The sequence below is a fragment of the Phyllopteryx taeniolatus genome, chromosome 4 (genome assembly GCF_024500385.1).
Source record: "Phyllopteryx taeniolatus isolate TA_2022b chromosome 4, UOR_Ptae_1.2, whole genome shotgun sequence".
Lineage (NCBI taxonomy): Eukaryota > Metazoa > Chordata > Actinopteri > Syngnathiformes > Syngnathidae > Phyllopteryx > Phyllopteryx taeniolatus.
In genome coordinates this window covers 10430880-10453152 of record NC_084505.1, presented here as the reverse complement: position 1 = coordinate 10453152, position 22273 = coordinate 10430880, and the positions used below count along the sequence as shown (strand labels likewise).

General features: G+C 40.1%; 1 protein-coding gene across 1 annotated transcript in view; it reads right to left on the bottom strand.

Moving 5' to 3' along the window:
* LOC133476235 (phospholipid-transporting ATPase ABCA1-like) overlaps nt 1-18773 on the bottom strand; it is a 38412-nt gene extending 19639 nt beyond the window's left edge. Inside the window, exons 1-8 of the mRNA XM_061769349.1 lie at nt 18609-18773; nt 14847-14955; nt 13766-13859; nt 12768-12909; nt 12326-12444; nt 8789-8910; nt 5714-5905; nt 4297-4386 (exon numbers count right to left, since the gene is read on the bottom strand). Of these exons, the coding sequence (XP_061625333.1) occupies nt 4297-4386; nt 5714-5905; nt 8789-8910; nt 12326-12444; nt 12768-12909; nt 13766-13859; nt 14847-14912 (825 nt within the window). The 5' untranslated portion in view covers nt 14913-14955; nt 18609-18773. The remainder of the gene's footprint in view (nt 1-4296; nt 4387-5713; nt 5906-8788; nt 8911-12325; nt 12445-12767; nt 12910-13765; nt 13860-14846; nt 14956-18608) is intronic.
* Between the last annotated feature and the right edge of the window lie 3500 nt (nt 18774-22273).

Below are 22273 nucleotides of genomic sequence, written 5' to 3'. Positions count from 1 at the left end.
AATCGACTGTTCAATGGTGTCAAAATGACCCTGCAGGCACAGAGCAAAAGTGTAAATATTTGATCATCCAAATTAAAGGCATACTTTCCTATCAACAGAATCTCATGTTCACTGTGTCAAATCACCTTCCGAGAACAAAACAAAGTCACCAGAGGTCTGTCTGAAAATCAGCTTCGTGCTTGTGGTTTCTCAGCCGCGGCAACACCATGAAAATCACATCTGTAAACACATGTGCACACTATCAAGTGTCACAACACAGGCTGGTATGACTGAGCGTCTGTCAGTCCCTGGTTTGAAGTTACTGATGGTAACTGACGCTACCATGAACGGTATTCCAGACAGGCACTCTGCGGGGTGGAGACACTTAGGAGTCAGACAGACGGTGATCATTCTCCAGTCTTATCTGCTGTTCTGTAGTGTGTGTGAGCCCTGATAACATGCGTAGGTTAGTGCAACACTTGCATACTATTGATAATGCTTGAATGGCTTGTGTCCGCTCACACTGTTAATGTTAATAATAATACCTGTTGACTTGCCAGGTATAATTGCACTCATAGAATCATATAAGTGGATATGAAATAATGTATCATCTGTACATTAACATGCTTTACTATTGGTGGGTTTTGTTTTGTTGCTGCTGTTGTTTTTTGCCATGCTTCCTATTTATTGTGATTTTGCTGTTCTATACTTTGTTGAAAACGTTGAAAATAAATGACACACCAAGTCACATACAAATGTCACATTCGTCTTAATATCCTTCGGGTAGTATTTTATGAGGTAACTAGACACACATTGGAGTTGTTACAAGTTGAGAAACGAGTCACCACAAGTTCTGCATTAAGTCAACTCGTGATAGGGAAGGAATGAAGGGATGGGGGTGTCGTTTTTTTGCGTAACAAAGGAAGATGCGGAAAGAGGGTGAAGCTTTTGTGTCTGCAAGTGTGAATTAGAGGTCACCTGAGTTCATGATATAAAACCTTCGCTCTGGAAACGAAACAGGTTAGAGCTACCAGAAAAAAACCAGAGCAAATATACAAGGGGAAAAAAAGCAAACCACCGGAGAAGTAGGACATAGGAATGAACAAAGAGGGAAGACGCACGCAGGAGGCGCGAGAACAAAGAGAGGTTACTATCGGTCATTCTCATAATAGGCAAACGTCTGCAGGCTCCACAAGTACTCTGCTATTAAACTGACAAATGCCATTTAGCACGCACGCACACGCTCATGTACACACAAACACTGTTCTGACATGCATGGTGGTTTCAGGAAAAAAAAAAAAAATTCCCCCTCTTTCTTGTCTGCATTATTCAAACTACATCCATCCATTTTCAAAATCGCTTATGCTCACTACAGTCATTTAATTCACTGCATGTACTTATTTTTCCGTCTTGGCTATGTTTGTACACAACATGAGCAGCATTTATCATAAAAAAATAAATAAATAAAAAATCTAAAAAGTGTATCGTATGTTCACATATGTGAAACACAGAGAAGCAGTTTGTTCCGAATGTAGTTACTTTTGGTCTTTATTTTCAGCCACTCTGTTTTTAAGAGTTGCGTGCAAAAAGCTGTACGTGTGCGCAATATGTTTTCTCGGATGCATATCTGTGTGTTTGTGTAGGCGTCTGTGTTGAGTAGATTGTGGATGCAGGCCATCGAGTGTGTCATCTATGCCACACAGAGACCCAGTAGATTAATGGGCTAAAATGTGGAATGGTCTCCATAGGCAGTAATTTAGACAAACTTTTTATAAGACTGAATAAATGTCATTTTCCTAGAGGAACCATGGCCATGTCAGCATGACTGACCAGGCGAGTCACACGCACACACAGCTCAGCAGCCCGTTATGTCCCACAGTAACCTCCTCTAAGCAGTCTGTCTGAGGTTACCCAAGTTCATTTTCATCAAGTCAGAATCACAGTAACTGCTATTTCCAATTACCCAGCACATTAAGAAATAACCAAATACTGCAACACATTTTGAAAGAAATTTTGTCAGGTTACCTATAAAGCTCAATTATACTATAGGTACACATAATCATCAATTTAAAAAAGGAGCGTATGGTTCAATAGTATAAAATGAATCCATCTCCTTCACATATAGGAGGTGCAGTGTTTTAGTCCCTCTTGTTGCTCATTGATTGAAGCTTAGCTGTTAGTAAAGGAGAGAGGAGTAAAAGACTGAAGCCTCCTTTGACCAGTTTGAGGGCAGACCCTTTTGAGGACTTGCGGTACATCTGGGGTGGATTCTCCTACCTGCAGGATGTGATTGAACAGGGAATCATCCGAGCTGTGACAGGCACCAAGGAAAAAACTGGCATCTACATCCATAGATGATGTGATCACAGCATCACGTTTGCTACAAGCTGAGTTTGAAAGTAAACAAGCCACTATAGTTTTATAAAAGCCGACTGACCGTTGGCAAGTAACACATACAGAAAGATTGTTTCAGTTCTCCATTCCCATTGAGTCGCTTCACTTTGCTCACGCGCTGACTCTCATCCCATTTCACATCTCCTTCAGGACGCACTCAGCCCCACGTTGACGCCGCTCCTCGCGGTCGCCATTCCTCACAGCCGTACCATCGGAGACGGTCCAATAACACCGAAATTCTCGGCTCAACAAAAACGGGGCTGTTGCAAATATGCTGCCGTGAAGGCGGCAAAACAACAAGCGCCGATACTCTCCTTCAATGAATGTCAAGGTCAAAAACGCAGAAAACGGTTCATAGCTGGCATGAACATGAAATGACAAAAAGAGGTGTAAAAATACTAATTAAGTTAGTTAAATTACCAAAACAGGTTCCGTATATAACTGATAGTAAAAAAAAATACTTTGTACTGAAGCTGTACTTAAAAAACAAAACATTTACTTAAATACAGAAGTTGAATCAGTACTTTTACCAGTATCTCTCTTTTTTCAATATCTATACCTTTTCTTAGAGAGTATAGGAACCTTTGGCACCTCTGTGAATGTTTTCGCTGTGGCAGTATGGTGTATGAGTGGTTCACAATTTTGCCTCACAGTTGTGAGATTCTGGGTTCAAATGTCAAGACTGCTTGGGTGGCTTTCCCCCGGGTACTTTGGCTTCCTCCCTGATTCCAAAAACATGAATGTAATGTTAAGTGAAGACTAAATTGTCCATAAGTGTGAATGTTTTTTTTTGTCTTTATGTGCACTGGAGTGTAGAATATGGAGAGGAATTTTATGGCGCATATCATTTTATTCCATTCCAATGGTCCTCTAACTATATCCAAGTTATTTTCTCTTGATAAACTAAATATTCTGAGAATGCTTCAGTGAGGACTATTCAGTATTCAGAATCATGTTTACATATGAATGTCACAAATATTTTATGTTCGACATGGTTTGGTGATAAGTGAATGAAGTTTCATTCATGAAAAGACATTTTATCAATATTTTTGGTGTGGTCGTACTTCTTTTGGGCTTGATAAGCATCAGGTGCAAAATAAAGAAAAGGTTCCATGAGGGCATTGCTCCATTACACAAGTCTTGCGTGCCAATTAGCTAACCCTTACCCACATAATCAGCTTCAAACCCTCTTACAAAACACAAATGCTCTTTCATTTCTGTTTCAACTCAACACTTTTTGAACCCCCTCAAAATGGCCAAACTGGATGAAAGGTACGCAAGACTGTGTTTTTAAGTTCTTTTGACCCTTTCCCTTACATCAACAGTTTGCCCATCATTTTAGTTCACCTCAATGTCAAGCAAAGAGGAATGTGGAGGTATAAGGATAAAAAAAAAATAAAAAAATGCTGAAGGTTGAAATGGTCAGTGTGAGAAGAAAACAGTTTGTTGTTCTTACTGCTGATTAGACAGGAAAAACAAACGCACAGCTGTGCCACGGTGCTTTGTCAGCGAAGCAGAGCGGAGGCCGAAGAGGAGGTTTTTCGAGTATTATAAAAATGGGCCAATGTAAATTTGTTTTCTTTACCTTTCGTGTTAATGTTCCTCTAGAATGTGATGACTGGGGATTAAAGTTTTACCTTATTAAAATAGGGTAGCTTAATGTTGAGAAATACATTCTCAAAGTGTAAACCAAGTCTGGACGCATGTATATATTATAGCAGAAGCAGATCCCAATTATGATGCGAGAAGGTTACAGATTTGTGAATAGTTGGCGTGCGCGCAAGCATGAGGTGAAATGCTGATTCCTGAAAGTCAGTCACTGTGAGAGCGCACGCTATCAAAGACTGACCGTTTGTAAACAAATACTTCTCACGTGTCAATGCTGTTGTATGTATGCATTTCCTACAAGTGTAGTTCAAGTACCTCCACGGCCAGCTCTCCCAGGCTCTCCAGAAGGTAGTCGGTGGCAGCTGAGACTTCCTGAACAACTTTGGGATCAGACTTTACATCCTTCTGTAAAGAGAACATAAATATAATAAATACAACAATATTCTTAGTTGAAGTTTACAAAATAAAAGATAACACGAGGATTTAAAACAATATTTGTATTTTTGTATAAAGTTTGTCCTTTTTTTACACATACAAAACACATTTTAAGTCACTAAAAACGTACACTTTTCAACTCTGTTTTTTCTTTTATCATATAAGTAATATAAAGCACTAAGTTCACATCAAAATCATTCTACAAGTCTGCATCATGTCTTTGGCAGGTGATTGACATATTGCAAATACATTTTCATGCGGGGGGTGCTACAATTTTATTTATTATGTTTTAAAATATTATATTTTTTTTAAATCAAAGTTGGGAGGGTCATTTAAAAAAAAAAATATATATATATATATATTGTACGTCATAGTCAAAGTTGTCCCCTCTAATATTAAACCAAGTTTATGTCAGTAGTTCTTTAATTAATTAAACGGATTGTAGCTCTCCACCTTTTCTTTTGTGAAATAACAGGGAGAAACCATTTACATTGTTTGGGAGGAAAAAATAAGATATATATATTTTTTTTTTTTAAAGGGGAAGGAGAGAGGGAAGCTGTGAAAGAACAACAGGTCAATGTGGCTTTGGCCTCGCACGTTCCCGCCTGTCATACTGCTGCAAGCGCGTCTGTTCTTGTATGTCACACTCAGCAGTCAGTTGCTAAAATGTCTCACACAAAATTAAGCACAGGTGTTGTGAAACAAATTTGGAAGAGGAGAGGAATGCTTAAAATGTCTAAGATACTTTCACAATGATGTTGTTGGACTTATACAAGAGAAGACCATTCTTTTTAAGATGCACTGTATAATTTGGTCTCATTATATTTGTATTTCTTGTATCAACATCATGGAATGACAATGAAGACTTTCTATTCTATTCTATCCATCAAAATCTTGTAAAACACTCATCAAAAGTAATGTGTTTCAAGCAAATGATTTCCAGGATTCCTGAGCTTTCATCTTGTCCCTGTTGTTTGAGAACATTCACCGTCTCTGTTACTTCGTAAGATTTTGTCACAAAACATCAGAACCCTCTTTCAGCAGTACACAATGTTTTGTTCACCTCTGCTCATCCAACGCCCGCGTGACTCACTTGGCTGTCATGGGTATGGAGGGAAAGGGGGCAGCTTTATTGGGAAAACATGTAGGGGAGAGGTGACACTGGCCGTGAAAGGGAGCAGATGTGTTGAAGCCAGAAGATATGGGGGCTAACACCACACTTTAGTGCAAGTTTAGACTGTTTGATAGATAGAACAGATTTGGCTTGAAATAAAAAACAATTGATAAACACACTTACCCGAATTGGCTTGAGGAAGTCCAAGTTGGAGAGGAAATGACTCTGGGCCTTGTTCAGCCAGTCCCTGGAGGACTTGCAGATGATTTCTTGCGTCAGACGGGAAACATTGCGATCAGCAATATGCACAAACTCCTCCAGAGGCGTTATGTTACACAGGTCTCTGAGATGAAAGCCAAATCCTTTCGTCAGAACCTGGACAGAGGAAGGTGAAAGGAGACAATGACTCAGTATTTACTTACATTTTTCAATTATTTTTCAAAATGTAATTGTATTTTCTTTCCACGACCAATCAGCTAATACACTATATCTAACTAAGGGTCTTAACACTTGCCAATACCTAGACATGCAGTATTTTTCATTTTACAGAGATGTAGTTACAACCCCAATGCCGATGAAGTTGGGACATTGTGTTAAACATAAATAAAAACAGAATACAATGATTTGCAAATCATGTTCGACCTATATTTAATTGAATACACTACAAAGACAAGATATTTCATGTTCAAACTGATAAACATTATTGTTTTTAGCAAATAATCATTAACTTAGAATTGTATGGCTGCAACACATTCCAAAAAGGCTGGGACAGGATCATGTTTAACACTGTGTTACATCACCTTTTTACAACATTCAATAAACATTTGGGAACTGAGGACCCTAATTGTTGAAGCTTTGTAGGTGGAATTCTTTCCCATTCTTGCTTGATGTACAGCTTCAGCTGTTCAACAGTCCGGGGTCTCCGTTGTCGTATTTTACGCTTCATAATGCACCACACATTTTCGATGGGAGACAGGTCTGGACTGCAGGCAGGCCAGTCTAGTACCCGCACTCTTTTACTACGAAGCCACGTTGTTGTAACACGTGCAGAATGTGGTTGGGCATAGTCTTGCTGAAATAAGCAGGGGCATCCATGAATGGCAGCATATGTTTCTCTAAAACCTGTATGTACCTTTCAGCGTTAATGGTGCCTTCACAGATATGTAAGTTACCCATGCCATTGGCACTAACACAGCCCCATACCATCACAAATGCTGGCTTTTGAACTTTGCGTCCATAACAGTCCGGATGGTTCTTTTCCTCTTTGGCCCGGAGGACACGACGTCCACAATTTCCAAAAACAATTTGAAATGTGGACTCGTCGGACCACAGAAAACTTTTCCACTTTGCATCGGTCCATCTTAGATGAGCTCGGGCCCAGAGAAGCCGGCAGCGTTTGTGGGTGTTGTTGATAAATGGCTTTTGCTTTGCATAGGAGAGTTTCAAGTTGCACTTACGGATGTAGCGTCGAACTGTATTTACTGACATTGGTTTTCTGAAGTGTCCCTGAGCCCATGTGGTGATATCCTTTACACATTGATGTCGGTTTTTGATGCAGTGCCGCCCGAGGGATCAAAGGTCATGGGCATTCAATGTTGGTTTTCGGCTTTGCCGCTTACATGCAGTGATTTCTCCAGATTCTCTGAAGCTTTTGATGATATTATGGACCGTAGATGAAATACCTAAATTCCTTGCAATTGTACATTGAGGAACATTGTCCTTAAACTGTTTGATTATTTTCTCACGCACTTGTTCACAAAGAGGTGAACCTCGCCCCATCTTTGCTTGTGAATGACTGAGCAATTCAGGGAAGCTCCTTTTATACCCAATCATGGCACCCACCTGTTCCCAATTAGCCTGTTCACCTGTGGGATGTTCCCAACAGGTGTTTGACGAGCTTTCCTCAACTTTCTCAGTCTTTTTTGCCACCTGTCCCAGCTTTTTGGGAACGTGTTGCAGCCATAAAATTCTAAGTTAATGATTATTTGCTAAAAACAATCAAGTTGATCAGTTTGAACATTAAATATCTTGTCTTTGTAGTGTATTCAATTAAATATAGGTCAAACATGATTTGCAAATCATTGTATTCCGTTTTTATTTCTGTTTAACACAACATCCCAACTTCATTGGAATTGCGGTTGTACATATCAACATGGAATCAGACTATTGTTAGCAAACACAAGAGAAAAAAATGTAACAATACCATTTTGGGACCATGTAAGTAGAGGTAATTAATTCTTCCAGGACAGACGAGACCCATTATCTACCCATTATCAGACTAAGTGTTAATTTTTGTTGTGTGTTATGCATCTGTATATACCACAAACAGAGACTTGTCCCCCAGTTGTTATTGACCTGCTTGTGTTATGCCATCATATTTATCACGTTATACATACTCCAAACACGAACATTAATTATCAGCACTGGTGACGAGTCATCTGGATTTGCACAAATGTTTGGAGAATTAGTGGGAATTTGCATGAACTGTAAATTAAAAAAAATGAGGATTCTTCTTGAATATTGAGTAATGGCCTTGCCAGGTTACTGGAAGCTCATCCTCACTGATCAATAGACATTTGGGTAGCGGCGGTGGGTGGAGTGATACACATCGCAGCACTGTGTCTATACGTGAGGAGTGACGGGGGAAGGGTGAGTGAAAAGGAGCAGCCATGTGATTCCTGCCCTTTGCTATGATGTGATTTCCCGGCAGCTGTTGCTGATGTGTCAGTGCATTGCTAAATGCATTCATGTAAGTTGGTGATAGTTGGACAAATACATGAATGATATGAATGGGAGAGGAGGTGTGTGTGGCTGTGTCTTTCTTCATGTTAAGCCTGTGATAATATCCCAATGAGAAGACATGATAAGGAAATTAAGAGGCAGATAGTTGTACAGTGGTAAGGAAGAAGAAAAATATTAGATCCAATTGTAATTTAGATCTTGATTAAAATGGAGGAAAATCCAGTGCAGAGGGTATCACTTTGTGTCCACAGTGTCTGGACCCATATAAGCCCACCCAGAATGGTTTTTTTTTTGGTTTTTGTTCTAGTATTAAGGGCTTAACAGTCTCCACTGAGTCAAGGTCAATGGATTTGTGCACAAGCACTGAGGCTGGGGATTTATGATGATCTCCCATGTGAAAAGCACTCGACATGCTGTACATCTCGTTTAGATTTGAAACATAAACACAGTAACAAATTGCCCCCGTTTGGTGCCGCGTTTTAAAGTTTAGAAATAATAAACACAATAATATTCTACCTTTTCCAGATTGACATTAGCCTCCACTATCTGCTTTAACGCGTGGCGAGGAAGTGAGGCGTTGTGATGCAAGAAGTGGGAGAGGGTTTCGTTGTCCCTTAAAAAGTCCTTCAGTTTGAAACCTAGAAGAACAAAAAAAAAAAAAACACAAGTGTCAGTCCTGAACCTCCCTGATTAACAACTTTTAATACACAAACACTATCTTTTATTCCACATTGTTAAATGCTTAGAAATATATGTAAGATGGGAAAGTGAAGACTTGTTCCGACAACAAAATCAAGCAGTGAATGACTTAGACAGAGGTATAACAGAATTTTCCAGCCATTAAACCACTTCTACAATTCTGAATCATTGTGTTATGATGACTAGTTTTTGAGTATTTAATATTCTGGTAAGGGAGGAATTTATCTGGAATGTAGCCACTGGACATAATGGATGACCAAAACATTTGGTGGAAATTAGATTCAATTCAGCTAAATCCCGAATCTGGCTTAGATTCACATGAAACTTCAAATCACAGAGGTAATAATTTTTTTCCATGTCAAAAGCAAAATATAACCTTGGTGGGGGTAGTGTATTTAGTGGTGAATAAGATCAGAAACTGGAACACAAACTGCTCCGAGAACTTTCTGTGACTTTGCTGAATTCCAAGGATGTCAAACAACTTCTCTAAATGGTTTGGTCTTAGACCTGCAATCACTTAAGGTTACTTGCGGCCGTTCCACTTTCCCCTACATCCTGCCAAATGCTTCCTTCCTCTCTGAGGCACGCACACATAAAACAATGCACAAACTGCAGCCAAAGTGAACATCCCAGAGAGGAAGTGAGGAACTGTATGGTTCTACGGCTGCATGAGCACAGTGTGAGTGTTAAATTCTACCCTTGTGTCTTTGAGTTGGCTTAATTCTCTGAGGTGAACTTCCATGGAGTGCTAATAGGCTCTAATCAGTGTCCCAGTAGGAAAGAAAGGCCCCATTACAGGACATACAAAGGGCAAGAGGACACAGTGGACTAGATTCTACAAGCTCATTAAAATGGGTGGTTGTATAGTCAACACAGATGTATGAGTTCATTCCAGGTGTGTGTGTGTCTTCATTTACTGTGTCAAAGTGATTGAAATTCCCAGAGTTATCAGGATCAGAGAGTTTTATTTTTGAAGCCCAACGCCAGTTTCTTGTTTGTGTTTGTTGTGCTGGACGTGGGTAAATACAAACCAAGCTGACTGAACAAGACTGCTGGAGCCTTTTATTGTTGAAAAGCCAAACAGTCGTTAAACTGTTAACCAAACTGTCCATAAACAGGCTGCCATCATTGTGAACCACCAATGCGCTTAACAAAACAGAATTGTTACACAGCACTGAAATAAACTCCACAATTTTATGGATGGAATCTGCCTTTGGTGTTGTGATCCTGCAAAAAAAAAAGGAAACTGTGCGTTTAAATGCCAGTCTGGCCTGTTCTGTATGTGTAGCAGCTTTGTACATATTTACCGCAAATCTAAATTTCTAAAGCACAAACCGCATTTAGACAAAATATTTCAGGGCAAATCTGGTTGTGTTCATCTGTCTGGATCAAGATAAGGAGAAAAACTTGTGGGCCATGAAGGAAGCAACAAGGCATTCATTTTTGTTGTGGGCCAGGATAAAATTTCCTTTATTTCTCATTAAATATCACCATGATTGAAAAAAAGGAAGGAATATGTAGGTGAATCTATGATGGTTGACAAATTAAGATTGTTTAGATGGGTGGAATGTTTACCTCTACCAAGAGCCATTCTATGCAAAATATGACCATTCCCAGTGCCCCTTTGTTTTCTCAATTGTTCACGTACACGTGAGCAGTTTGACTCCTTTGATCCGTCCTCTTATTCTGATGGTGTCACCACGCAGTAGAGTAGTGTTAGTGTTTTCGCACATAAAACATTTCCCTTTTCCAAAGCAATGCATTCCGTCACATGGGTGTGAGCGCGCCACACGCTGTGCATTTGGAAATTGATTAGTGCTCAGATGATCTAAGGCTTTCAAATCTCCACAGATGAAGTCATGCAGTATCTAATGTGCATCTGTTAACAAAATGGACTGGAAAACAATAACTGACAATCCCACATTACACAAGAGATGGTCAAACAATATTTACAATTCTTTGTAATTATGATTTTCTAACTAATGTGTATGCAATGCCTTGCAGAGCTGTTGCATAATAATGTTTTCTACCTCTGGACAAAAAGAACAGATGGTTTGCAAACAACAAAAACCCTTGTTGTTTTGCTTAGCTACAATAGATCTGCTCCACATCGGGGTCTCATGTGAAACCTTGCACAGGCACATTTATTGATGGAAAGTAACTGAACTGATCACATGGGGATTGAGTGGTAAAATGGAACAGACTCTTAGTTGTTATTTTGTCTTGGTTGTCTTCATGCTGGGCAGCATGGCATAGTAGTGGTTAGCACGTCTGCCTCACAGTCGGGATGTTGTAGTTTTGAATGCTGACTCAGTCCCTCCTTCTGTGGGGAGTTAACGTGTTCTGTCCATGTTTCCTCCCACATTCTCAAAACATGCATGTGAGATAAACTGAAGATTGAATTGTCCATAGATGGGAGTGAGATTGAATGGACTGTCCATATGTGTCATGTGATTAACTGGTGACCAGTCCTGAGTGTATGCACCCCATTCATCTGCAACCCTAGGGAGGAAAAGCAATATAGAAAATGGATGGATAGATGTGTGTGTGGGCTCCAAAGAAGTAAGGGTTTAGTGAATCCCTTCTGGGTCAATTTTTTTTAAAAAGTGTTTTATATTACTGCAGAGTCGAAACGGGACTCTCTCTTATTTTAAAATGTCTGCACCAAGTCTGCTCTGTAAAGCCAACAACAAGACGTTATCTGAGAAACGCAACCTTTCTCAGCAGCCAAGGTCATGGCTATGGCTGCGGATCTTTTCCTATCACGGTCTTTCAAAATGTTCCTCTAAAAATCCAAATGGAAAAAAAACTATGCTTACAATTGAGATCTACTGCCTCAGAGTAGGAAGTGTCAACATTCAAGTTGGGACAAGGTGCAGATTTGTGTCTTGATTACATAATAATTGTCAGGGTGGTCCATATGCAAGCCTTATTGCCATTTCCTCCATACTCCAATACCGTAGGCAACACCCAGTGGCCTTGAGGAAATGTGTGTGTGTGTGTGGGGGGGCAGGCTGTCGGACGTTGATAAGAAAGGCGCTCAGAAGAGCTCAACTTTGTTGCCAACCTTTACAACTCACTTCATTTTGCAACACCCATTTTGTTAATCCACTGATTCGCCATGATTCATTCAAAAACTACAGTATCACAATGGGTTTTTATTTGAAATAAGAACCCTTTCAAATGGCTGCATATTATATATATATATATCAAGTAAATAAATGTGTTTTCAATAATGTAGATATCTCAGTAAAGATGCCTTATGTCATTGTGGAATATTTTAAAGATTCAAACTGGGCATGAAACTGAAACGGTCTCACAAAATGAAATATGTGTGACCGTAAAGTTACTTACGGGCAGTGTTCTTCTGCATCTTATGGAGGGCCCTCAGCAGCCCTTGGTAGCCCTCGTAGCTCTTATCGTTCTGGGTGTACAGCAGGACCTTCTTGGCATCAATAAATAGTCGAGAGATTCTGAAAATGGACGAGGGAAATACACAATCCCGGTGAGACAAAATCGAGACACTTTGTAGTCCACAACAATTGAATGACCTCCAATGCAAGTGCTATATAAAAACATTTTGCCAACCAACAACATTGCAACCAGCTCCAGCATGTTGCAGTGCAGTTCCACACTACTGCAAATGACAGTACAACAACAATAATAACCATTGTTAAATTAACAGCTCACTGACCGCTCTTGGATTGGATCTCATGAAGCTGCTGATTAATATTATAGAAAAGACAATCGTTGAGCTACTGTATCAATGTGGAAGAAGGTCATTTTCATCACTCACATAGAATCGTTGAAGTTGCCTACAACCCCTGGACTCTCTCCAGGGGTTGGGTTTCGGAAGCAGGGGTTGTTGGCGTTGCAAATGATTCCTTGTACCCAGGGCAGAGTGCCTGCTGAAGGCATGGCCTTGTTTGGGAAATGACCTGTGAAGTTATGCAGAACATGGCATTATTTTTTTGGGGGGGGGGGGGTCGACATTCGCTACACAATCCAGAAGACAAGGAAGATGTAAATAATTGCATCTCAGTGGACAAACAAAAAAACTAAATCCTTCAATCACGAAAGCCCTAGGCAAGGTAACTTTATTTTCAGAGCACAATTTGTGTACAGGGTAATTCAAAGTACTTTACAGATACATACAATTACAATAGGACTAATAAAATCCTTCCATAAAACATAAAAACAGTTATCAATTAAAAGTAAAGAGTGCGGATCAAATACTTTCAGCTGTCATATGCAACTGTCCAGATTTGAGGCTTTTTTACCACACTTATGGCCTTGACTTTACTATAATAGAGTCCTATCACTAACTTTATTGCTACTGTGTAATTTACTGGATAATTTACTCCTAAACTGATAAGCACTGAGGTTAAGTCGATACATTTGTGAACTTGTACCTTTCATTGGTCTCCATTGACTTTGAGTCAAGGTATCATTTCCATTGATCCAATATGAGGGTATAGATATCATTACTGTACATTAAAAATCCAATAAAATGCTTTCAGAAAGTATTTGGGACGTGGCCTTTGCTGCAAGTGCTGATGCAATATAATGATTGCATTTCCCTGAAGAGCCAATTATATGGCCCAATGGTGCAAGCAAATATTGACAAATCCAAAAGACCCTAACATGCTTAGGACTACTCATATTGATTTTACTAAGAAACTTGAGGCTGGCTATGTGTAAAACATTTTACTTTTTGGAGTGTATACTATTATTACATATGTTTCATGATTAAAGAGAACGATTGTTCATTCTCGTATTGGTAGGACAGCTTACATTCATGTTGCTCATACGGTGGATAGTGTATTCGAACTGAGATGAGGATGAAGAAGATGAAGAGGGGCCAGATAATCTCAATCAGCAGCTGAATCTGAGAAAAGAAGCATGAAAAAGAAGGGATGAGACAAAACAATCAACCACAACCGCTCAGGAGACATCAATTTCACATTAGTCCTCTGTGCCTGGTAACTCTTTTGCTCAACTTAGATCTTCATCTTAGTGCAGCAGACATAAAAACAAGTACATTATACTGTATGTATCTAGCTAGGAGGAAGGGTATGTTACCAGTAATACCGAGTAGTAAAGTATATAGGTTAATAGGTGGAGACAGAGACAAGTCTGCCGGGTTTAGAAGACTGGGTTTTCTGCCCATCTGTTCCATATGGCTGCTAAGTCTGGCAGACAGTCACCAAAAGCGCTGGGAGAGATCAAGAATAAAGACATTCTCTATGAGAGTGCACTGTATCTCTTTGTTGGAAATCACTGGACTGAAAATGTAGCAGGAACTGCCGTCACTTCGGGGAAAGCTTGCTTCTTGACGGGGGTATAAAGGACTATTGTATGCAAATGAAGCCCTTAGTTAAAACAGAAGTCAGCTCTGTGTTTCGACCCACTGCTGAATGCGATTGAGATAACTTCGAGTGAGTGGCCGACAGACTGCTCGAGACGGTAACTGGATAATGGAGCTGAAGTGCACTTGTGTCAACGCATTGTTCGACGGAAATGTCATCAGTAATCCTTTTCGGAGCCTGTGGCCAACAGTGGACTGACATCAATCCTAACCCACAAAAGGAACCAAGATATTCTAAAACTACCCTTGAAAATAAAACAGGCGGTAAAAACCATAAAGCGTGGTAAAAATCAAATATGATAATACAAAATTCGATGCACAATGACATTAATAAGACAATAAAAATAAAGTCATACTGCCACTTGACCTGCCATTGCGTGCGGTAGACTGAGAGAGATTCAGACAGGAGTAAAAACGCTACGATGGGATATGTATATAATTGAATGTAAGAAAACTGATCATTGTTGCCAAAATAAACTCCTTACTGACTATGACACTCATACTTACAGTCTGTCTTCTTCGGTAGGTGAAGTTCTTCCAAAGCAGTAAACCCAGTTGAGTGAAGACCGCCATCACGCTTTCTTCTCGACCTCACTGAGCACGCTCCTGCTCCTCACTGCAAATCGACACACACAAAAAAAAAAAAAAAAAACAAGCAGACTGTTATCGGCTACTTCACTGACAACAGCTAGGACAAGAGCATACTCAGTGGAATACTGTTATATATACCTATTCAGGAATTCAGAAAGGCTAAGTCAATTTCAAAGCAGAATAAAACAAAACAAAAACAGCTAGAATATGGGGGGGGGGGGATAAAACAAAACAGCTATTATGACAAAAAGGAATAAAAAAAATTGATTCACCTATGAGGTTTTACAGCAGCAAGCATAAAGAATTGCATATAAACCACAGGGGAGGCGGCGAATGAGTGAGGGAAGCAACAAGCCACTGCAGATCTTTCAAGCCCACATAATGTCTACCCAACAGTCCAAAAACTGTTCAAAGTTCAAAAAATTGTGAAAGTGGTCTCCAAGTCTTCATGGGTCTATTTTCACCTCATTATCAGCTACATGTCAGAAGACTCCTATCATGATGTAAATGTGGAACATCAATTATTTCACTTCATCAAACCAGGCCGACGATTTCATCATCAGTGGATTTATTTTACGAACATACTTATAGACCCTGTAAAGTGAATTGAATTGAGAGATTTGTTTCTAATTACATGATGTACTTTTGAAGATAATTGCTGCAAACGTGAAAAGACAAAGAATAGTGTAGTTCTGAATTGTGGAGCTATAGCATTAAACTCTATTTTCACCGTTTCAGTTGTCTGGATTTTTGAGACGGGGCTAAAAAACACTATATAAGTGTTGAGCACCTACATTCCATCATATCCATATAATTGCTACTTTACTTCGTTTTTATTACAAGGTCCACTTCTACCACTACAGTGTGAAGCGAGCTCGCTATCTATACCTACAACCCGAAAAAAATGCTTCTTGCATAGACTGAACAATGTGTATCGCTGTGTTTAATAAATGGTTAACTTTCCTTTAAATGTCTCTGTTATGTGGACCGACATACCGTGGGCACACGACGGCAGCGACGTACTGGACAACACCGACATTCGGAAGCCTGTTATCCCGTCAGCTAGCTAGTCAACGCGGCATGGAAAAGCCCCGCGACAACTCAATAGGATACATTCCAGGCACCAGAGGCTTTGAACAGACGTAATGTATTTTCACAGTTCATACATTTAGGGATATATGTAGGCATATGCTTGACGTACGAAGATGTTTGCGTGACAGGTGGCAGTAGAGCGGGGCGTGTTTTCAGCGCATTCTGCAGACATGCCAACAGCGTCTGAAAGCTGAGAGAATGTCTCAATTGTTCACCATTTTCATATACTTGGCTATTTTTTATTTTTATTTTTTAAATTCAGTCCAATCTGGCAGACTTGTTAACAACACTTCTCTGCGGTGTGTCAAATCTGTGGGACAGCTGTTTGTTCACTTTGCAAGGACTTAAAAGATGTTTCTATCCAAAGAAGACCAACATACACAATGTATTTTGTATGCAAATACCTTTTTCCTGGAAAACCATGTAAAGGTTGTTCACATCAATACTGCTGAAGGGTCACGCCACTTGCTAAGATAACGCCGATTGGATGGGACGGAGTAGGTAGGCCAACAGCAACACAAAATCAAGGGCAAAAGGATGCGCAAATATAGTGGGAAGAAAATACTTAGTTCAACATTTGCTTCAAGGCTGGATTTAAAAAAAAAAAGGTCTAGTTAGATCATTAATCTATTTTTGTTGGAATTATAAGATTGCAACACAAACGCAATTTTAGTACTCTGTCCATATCCACTGAAACTAATTAAAGGGTTTATAGCTTTACTTGTTTTTGTCATGAATCCAAAGTGGATTCAAAATCATTTAACAAAGATACTTATAACACACTTTCCCCACAGTTGCATGTATAAAGTAAATTTGCTGGAATGCTTAAAATGTTGCAATAAAAACCAACAGCAACATTGGGATGGACAAATAACACAATGACCTGTGCACACAGGCAATTTAACATCCATTTTCTCTGAGTCATTCAATTTAATGGAAAAGCTCATGACACATTTATTTAACCACAGTGGCACCACTGAATGTTCAGCACACTTGGTGAAAAACACACTCTTTACACTACATTTAAAATAAATAAAAAGGCTGATCACGTGAGAAAGAAAACACTGCATGTCTCGTGCAGTGCTAAAGTACTGCAAACTACAACCACAATGAAGACCTCACTGACAATGTCAGTTTAGCACTAGTTCTACTTATAAAAGCTACGTTCTAGATACAGCTCTTTAATTGGATTTCAATTGAGTTTACAGGTGCTACTTAATGGTGTGCCCTGTAACTTTGTATTTACACCATTACCACGCTGGAACATATTCATTCATTTGTTTGCTCTTTATTACCCATTGTTTTCATTAGGTTTTTTTTTGTGTGTGTTTTTGTACAACGTATGTTTGTTTATGTGGTGAACCAAACAAAAAACATGAAGTCATGTTCATTTTAACGGTGCATTAATGAGCTTCTAATTTTAATTAACAATTTAAATTCATACAGAAACCTAAATAACTCACTTGTTAAACGTCTTTTTATTTAGGTATTTAGGAAGATTTGTTTTTCCTGAAGAAGCCTTCAGGCGGAATGGTGCAGGGCTACAGCGCCCTTAGTGGTAAACCCAAATATGGTCCATTTTAGACTTGTTTACCATCAATTTCAGCTCAGGTCACATTTTTCGCATGAACTGTTCCTCCTTTTGGACAGCACATTTAAAACACGATTAGAATAATAACCAAGTTTATCCCGACGAAATATTCACCTCAACATTGATCACAATTCGGACACAATAAAAACAAGAACAATAATATATAAATGCAACTATAGCAAAACAACAATAGTAATATTGACACAAAATAATACAAATATGAATACAATAAAACAATGACAAAAGGAGATGCGTTCAAGTTATTCCAGCAGGACGGTTAAACAAAATATAACAATTGCTTTGAATGAAACAATGAAACAACGTACAACCTCATCAGAGTCACTTAAGCCAGTTAATTGCTGCTTTGAAGTGAGGTCACTATCGGACATTCGGCATCGCTATGTTTACACGCCAAGGTGTCAATTGCTGAAGATATTCAAGCCAACGGAAAGGAATTACCATCTGAAAACGTACACGATGACGAACAATGAACCATCGCAGTTATCAATCCATGATTAATGTCGCGTCGAGAACAGCCAACGAGCCGTGATTTATTTTGAAAGTAATTTACCGGAACTGTTCATGCCCGATTAAGCTCTACCTTGACAATAAGACAACTCGGAGCAGACGGCCATGGAGGATACTGACATCACAATATGAGACAACAATGACCACTGACAAAGAAAATACCAACATATTTTGACTACACCCTCGTTAAAAACAAATGACAAGAAAACTATATGACTTCATTAAACATGCATAATGGCATTCGTCTAAATTAGTTCGATGGTAAAAGCAAGTTTAGCGACAATTACTACCCGGTAACACAAGATAAAAACAAAACTTGATTGTCTTCAACTAAAAAAAAAAAAAAAAAAAAAAAAAAAAGAAATTAACAAAAATAAACAAAATGACGTCCAGATTACAAACTATGTCAATTGTATCACTGCAAGTGCGGGTACATAAGAGAAAAGGACAACATCAATGTCACCGACCTTTATCCTCTCTCTTTATCCCTTTTCATCAACAGAATGACTGGTCCGAGGCAATTAAAAATGAACAAAACTACAACAAAAACGGTACTCCTCTTTCCTAGCGGAGCTTGCATCTGTGTGTCTGAGTCAATGCAAACAGTAGTTCATCCCCCCCCCTCCACCGCCCCCCCAGTCGGTTTTTATACCGCTGCTCGATGCGGAGCAGAAACGAACAGCAGCAGAGGTAACTAGCGGTCAACACAGGCTGCCTCGATCCCATATAAGGAGCGCACGTGCCCGGTCAAAACACTTCTTAAAGGCCCAGCGTCACCTCACTGGCGCCATGGTACTTCCATTGTGGTGCGTTTTTGTAATTAGGCAACACACATGGAAAAGTAAAGTAGAGCAATCTTTCTCATTGTTTGGTTCTTTTCTGACTGCATGTGTGGGTCCAGAAAATTTGGGTCAGTAAATACAGAAGCGCTGAGCCCAGTGGGCTACGAAGCAGTGGACCTTTCTACCAGTACAGGCCGGCCCATGAGTGTCGGCGTCATCGATGCAACTCCTGTGCTTTGCTGTGCAGTCAAATGTTTGTTAATTTATACCAAACTGCACCGCTACAGTAATTCTTTATCTTCTTCATCCTCCTCCTCCTCCTCTTCACCATCACCACCATCAGTATTGTTGATGTGTATGTACAGGTCAGGTACTGTACATTCTTTGGGTGGTTAGCTGTAAGATGTTTACAGTACTGTATTTTTAAGGGTACAGCAATGTTTGAATATGTTTGTAAGTATTTGGGGATCATAGTTTCAATTATTTGCCGGAATTCACTATTCTTGATCGGACTCAGTTCCTATCCCCTGCCAATACCGGGGATCCACTGTATACAAATTAATAAAAAAATTTAATCATTGCTTTGTATGAAATATAAATTCCATCAGCACCATGTGCCCCTTAATGATTCAACTCTGCAATAATAATACCGAATCTGAAGATATAGTTACTGTATGTCGATGGATAACGGCTGTGCAAAAAATAAATATCCATTCATCCATGTTCTGTACTCTTTATCCTGTTCAGGGTCGTGGGGAGCTGGAGCCTTTCTCAGCTGACTAAGGGACGAGTGAAAGGCAGATGACATCCTGGACTGGTTAACGGTCAAGCACATAAAAGAGACAGACAACCAGTCACACTCACATTCTCACCATCATTGAGTGGAAACTGAACCCACACCGCTCGCAAGGAAATCAGGAGAGTAAATCACTACACTACACCTTGTCCAAATGGAAATGGAGGTAATTTTTTCTTATTTGTTTTCAAAAGCTGAAAGACTATAGTATATACAGTATGCCAGGCCTGAAGTGAGGCTGTAACGCTGCCACAGGAAGTCATCAAAAACAGAGAATAAGAGGCCCATTCGATCTAAACACACATAACAATGAGGGCGACATTTGTGTGATCTGATGACGAAGAAGAACTTTGCTTCAGAACAAAAGCCCAGATCACAGCCAAGGTAAAGAACACCCGGATCGGCAATCGACCATTGTAAATGTCGTGCACAGTCATGTGAGAACAGTCACAAACGTCACTGTCTCAAGAGAGACGCAGATGTGTTGTACACACGGAAGCGCAACAGCAGCGCTTTGATATCCATTCATAGTGGGATCCAGTTTAAAAATTTATTGTTTTCAGGCTCCCAAATTCTGGCTCTGTGTGGATGAAACATTGAAACGATAAAAACCTTTGCAGATACACTGAAACACCTTTCCGTGGGGCCGGAACACGAGGGAGGCCAAGGAGGTCAAAGAACTTTGTTTTCAACAGATGCAGTTGTTTACCCCTTGCTGTTCCTTCCCAAATTTACATTGATACCTGCTCAGTCTCCACAGTAACCACCTCCCCCCGAAAGGACAGCGATGACTCCTGCTGTGGATTAACATGCCCTCATATGACAGTGACAGCTGACCAGGTGAGAATACAGTTCGGTCCCTGTATGACCGGTGTCCCCATTGCTGGCAGTAAGTCGAATACGTTTCCAGTGAGGGTTGACTCTGCCAAGGCTGCCCTTTATCGCTGATTCTGTTCATTACCTTCATGGACAGAATTTCTAGGTACAGTCAAGGTGTTAAGGGGGTCCGGTTTGGCAACGCCATTATTAGGTCTCTGCTTTTTGCCTGTGATGTGGTTCTGATGGCTGTATCAAGCCGTGATCTTCAGCTCTCACTGGAGAGGTTCATAGCCAAGTGTGAAGCGGCTGGAATGAAAATCACCACCTCGAAATCTGAGACCATGGTCCTCAGTTGGAAGCGTGCCCTCTCCGGGTTGAAGAAGAGATCCTGCCCCAAGTGGAGGAGTTCAAGTATCTCTGAGTTTTGTTCACGAGTGAGAGAAAAATGGAACGGGAGATCGACAGGCGGATGGGTGCAGCGTCTGCCGTGATGCGGACTCTGCATTGGTGTGTCATGGTAAAGAAGGAGCTCTCAATTTACCGGGTGATCTATGTTCCGACCATCACCTATGGTCACGAGCTGTGGGTCGTGACCGAAAGGAACAAGATCGCGGATACAAGCGGCCGAAGTGAGTTTCCTCTGCCTTAGAGATAGGGTCAGAAGCTTGGTCACCCGGGAGGGGCTCAGAGTCGAGCGGCTGCTCCTCTCCATAGAGAGGATCCAGATGGGCTGGCTTGGGCGTCTGGTTAGGATGCCCCCCGAATGCCTCCCTGGTGAGGTGTTCCGGGCACATCCCACTGGGAGGAGGCCCCTGGGGCGACCCAGGACACGCTGGAGAGACTATGTCTCCCGGCTGGCCTTGGAACGCCTCAGGATTCCCCCGGAAGAGCTGAACGCAGTGGGTGTGGAGAGGGAAGTCTGGGCTTTCATGCTTCAGCTGCTGCCCCCACGACCACACCTCGGATAAGTGGAAGTAAATGGATGGATGGATGGATAAAATGGGTTTTGTCGTTCCTGACAAAATATGTCAGGCCTGATCTTGGAAAGTTGGCCACGATAGCAAATCAGGCCAATATCAGGGCTAAAATCCTGTAGTCTGATCCAGGCATCATTGTTTAGTTTCACAATTTCATAATAAATAAATATTTTACATTAATAAAAGTATTTTAAAAATCAATAATTTTCATGGCACAATTTTATAATGTTCAAAGACAAGAATTTTCTTAATTAGAATAGTGTTGCTGTGCAAAAGCAATAAAGCAACAAAAGCATGCATCTAATAATAAAATTTATCCCAAAAGCTTTTTTGCTCTTTTTTTTTTAACCATGTTCATCATGTCCGGACCATGTCCGCTGGTACTTTTAAGAACATATTTTTACATGCATTTTGGACTTTTATCGACAAGCAAACTGTTAGAATACTCCGACCAGGGTTAAGACTTTCTAAAACTACCTTTTGCGTGTTTTTTGTCTTGTTTTCCTTAAATATCGTCAGTCTCTTATAATGAAAATTCATATACTGTACAGTGCTCAACTTGAAAAAGTAAGCGTGTTATAATTTTCTTAGTGAACTTAAGAACATTACTTTTAGAATTTTGATTATCCAGACCGGTGGTTGAATTCTTGCATATTTTTTCAAATGTAAAATTTAGCTCGACTAGACTCAATGGTGTGAACTGACCTATGCATCACGAAATGAATTTGTTAGATAAAGTATATTTTTGTCTATCCACA